Raw genomic sequence first — 2,031 nt, forward strand, 5'->3', positions numbered from 1 at the left:
TTGCATTTTAAATTGAATTTCGCTACCTATATGCTTCCATACATATCACACACTCCTATAGCTGTAGAATTATGTTGACAGAATTATGTTGGCACTGAATGCAAATTACATAAGTAATGTTGTAATTTGTATCACGTGTTCAGGGCTCCTGTGCAGTTGAGTCACGTTCAGTGAAGATCATTATAGTTCCTCCAGTTCCTGTGGGGGCTCTGTATTCTCCTGTACTGGAACCTGTATGTGATCTCTGTGCTGACGTCGCCATATGATGACAGAAATCACAATCAGAACCACCAGAATCACCAAACACACTACAACTGGCACAATCAAATTCTCTACAGCTGGAAAAGGGGAAGATGGGAAGAGAGCACATTTAAAAAAAAAAAAGTTTGTTCATTGTTAAACTCACTGCTTGAAGATTTTGTAAAGCTCTCAACGCCTGTTTCACTTACTCTGTTGTTCAGTGCCGTTAGTTTTGCCTTTATCTGTGTCGTCCAGTTTGTCCTTTGATTCTGTACCTGATTCTAGAAGATATTGAGAGGTCAGTCTCACAGTTCAGCATCAATGTGATGTTCAAATCATGATGAATAAACTTCAGCTGTCCAAATGCTTTTTAAATAATATTTCCACATATCTGAGTTTCTCTCACCAGTGATTGTGACTGTCACTGTGATCAGTGTTTTTTCTTCTGAATCCAGAACTCTGTATGTTCCAGCATCACTGGCTGTAAACGCTTTAATGCTCAGGGTTCCATTAGTGTCATTCATTCGATCGCTCTGAACCCCATCAGTTCTGTTCCAAACCTCCCTCCACTCTCCACTAGAGTTTTTCTCCACTTTATCAGCATTAGACAACAGAACATGCAACTTTAGCGGCTTGCCTGTTTTCACAGTAATCTCATCTGAGGAGAAACAGAAAGACATTAATTATTATTATAATGCTGTCAATCAATCAAGGCCATAAACATATTTTTGATTGGGGACCAAATTTATCATTTAAAAAAGCAGATGCTGATGGTTTGATAAGTTTTGTCTTTACCATGAATATGAAGTTGGTACGTCCACTCCTTTTGTCGCTTCAGCTCTGTCTGATCATTATTGTAATGGACTCTCAAAATATATTTTCCAGCGTCACTAAATCTCAGATCCTTAATGACGACTGAACAGTTTCCTTCTTTAAATGCTCGTCCACTACATTCTTCAGTCTGACACACATCAATATGTTCTGACAGACTGAATAACTCAATATAAAAAGTCTTATTGTCCCCAAATTTACATGTCAGTGTGACGTTTCCTCCCTTTTTCCCTGACACAGGTTTAGGGGTGTTTCCTACAAATACAAACAGTATGATATTCATTCAATATATAAGTACCAGTAATAACAAAATACACGTTTATGTTTATTTTCAGTAATTCATGTTTTCATAAAATATTCTAGTAGAGTAATTTTAGTCAACTGGATTTTCTTTTGCTCAAGATATTTTACCACACATTCAAGTGGATTCAACAACTGTGAACTGATGGTGGAGTTTCTCTAATATTTAACATCAGAAATGCCTGTACAGAATAAAGATTAAGGTCGATGGTTTGAGCCATAATCTATTTTGCCATATGTTGCCATTTGTAAAAAAAAAAAACAACAACTAGCAGTGGCACATTTTAATATTTCATATGTTGGTGACAATATATAAATTTAAAGTGCCCCTATTATGCCATTTCCAATATTGCCTTTCATGTAGTGTGTAATGTAGCTGTATGTGAATGTAAAGGATCTGCAAAGTTGTAAAGCCGAGAGTTCACGATAAATAAAGTTATTGTGTCCCAAAATAAAGAATCGACTCTGTACTATGGAAGCAAATTAATCTCAATAATAATTCACGCAAAAGACATGATGCACATGTAACGGAGTTATTTTGGTTATATTATTTTCACTCAAAATCCCCCTTTTTCCTATTAAATATAAATGTAATTTTGTTTCTTTAATATGGTGAGTGAGATTAGCATATATTAGCCTGCTATATTTACTCTCCGTTTG

General features: G+C 35.7%; 1 protein-coding gene across 1 annotated transcript; it reads right to left on the reverse strand.

Moving 5' to 3' along the window:
- Positions 1–95: 95 nt before the first annotated feature.
- LOC107706656 (uncharacterized) lies at positions 96–1,326 on the reverse strand (the record flags this gene model as incomplete). The annotated part of the gene is made up of 4 exons (XM_016510440.1): positions 96–332; positions 450–521; positions 647–898; positions 1,036–1,326. Coding segments are annotated over 4 exons (767 nt in total), but the record flags the coding sequence as incomplete, so codon positions are not given.
- Between the last annotated feature and the right edge of the window lie 705 nt (positions 1,327–2,031).

This window comes from Sinocyclocheilus rhinocerous, unplaced genomic scaffold (assembly GCF_001515625.1).
Source record: "Sinocyclocheilus rhinocerous isolate Xijiao unplaced genomic scaffold, SAMN03320098_v1.1 scaffold38476, whole genome shotgun sequence".
Taxonomy (NCBI): Eukaryota; Metazoa; Chordata; class Actinopteri; order Cypriniformes; family Cyprinidae; genus Sinocyclocheilus; species Sinocyclocheilus rhinocerous.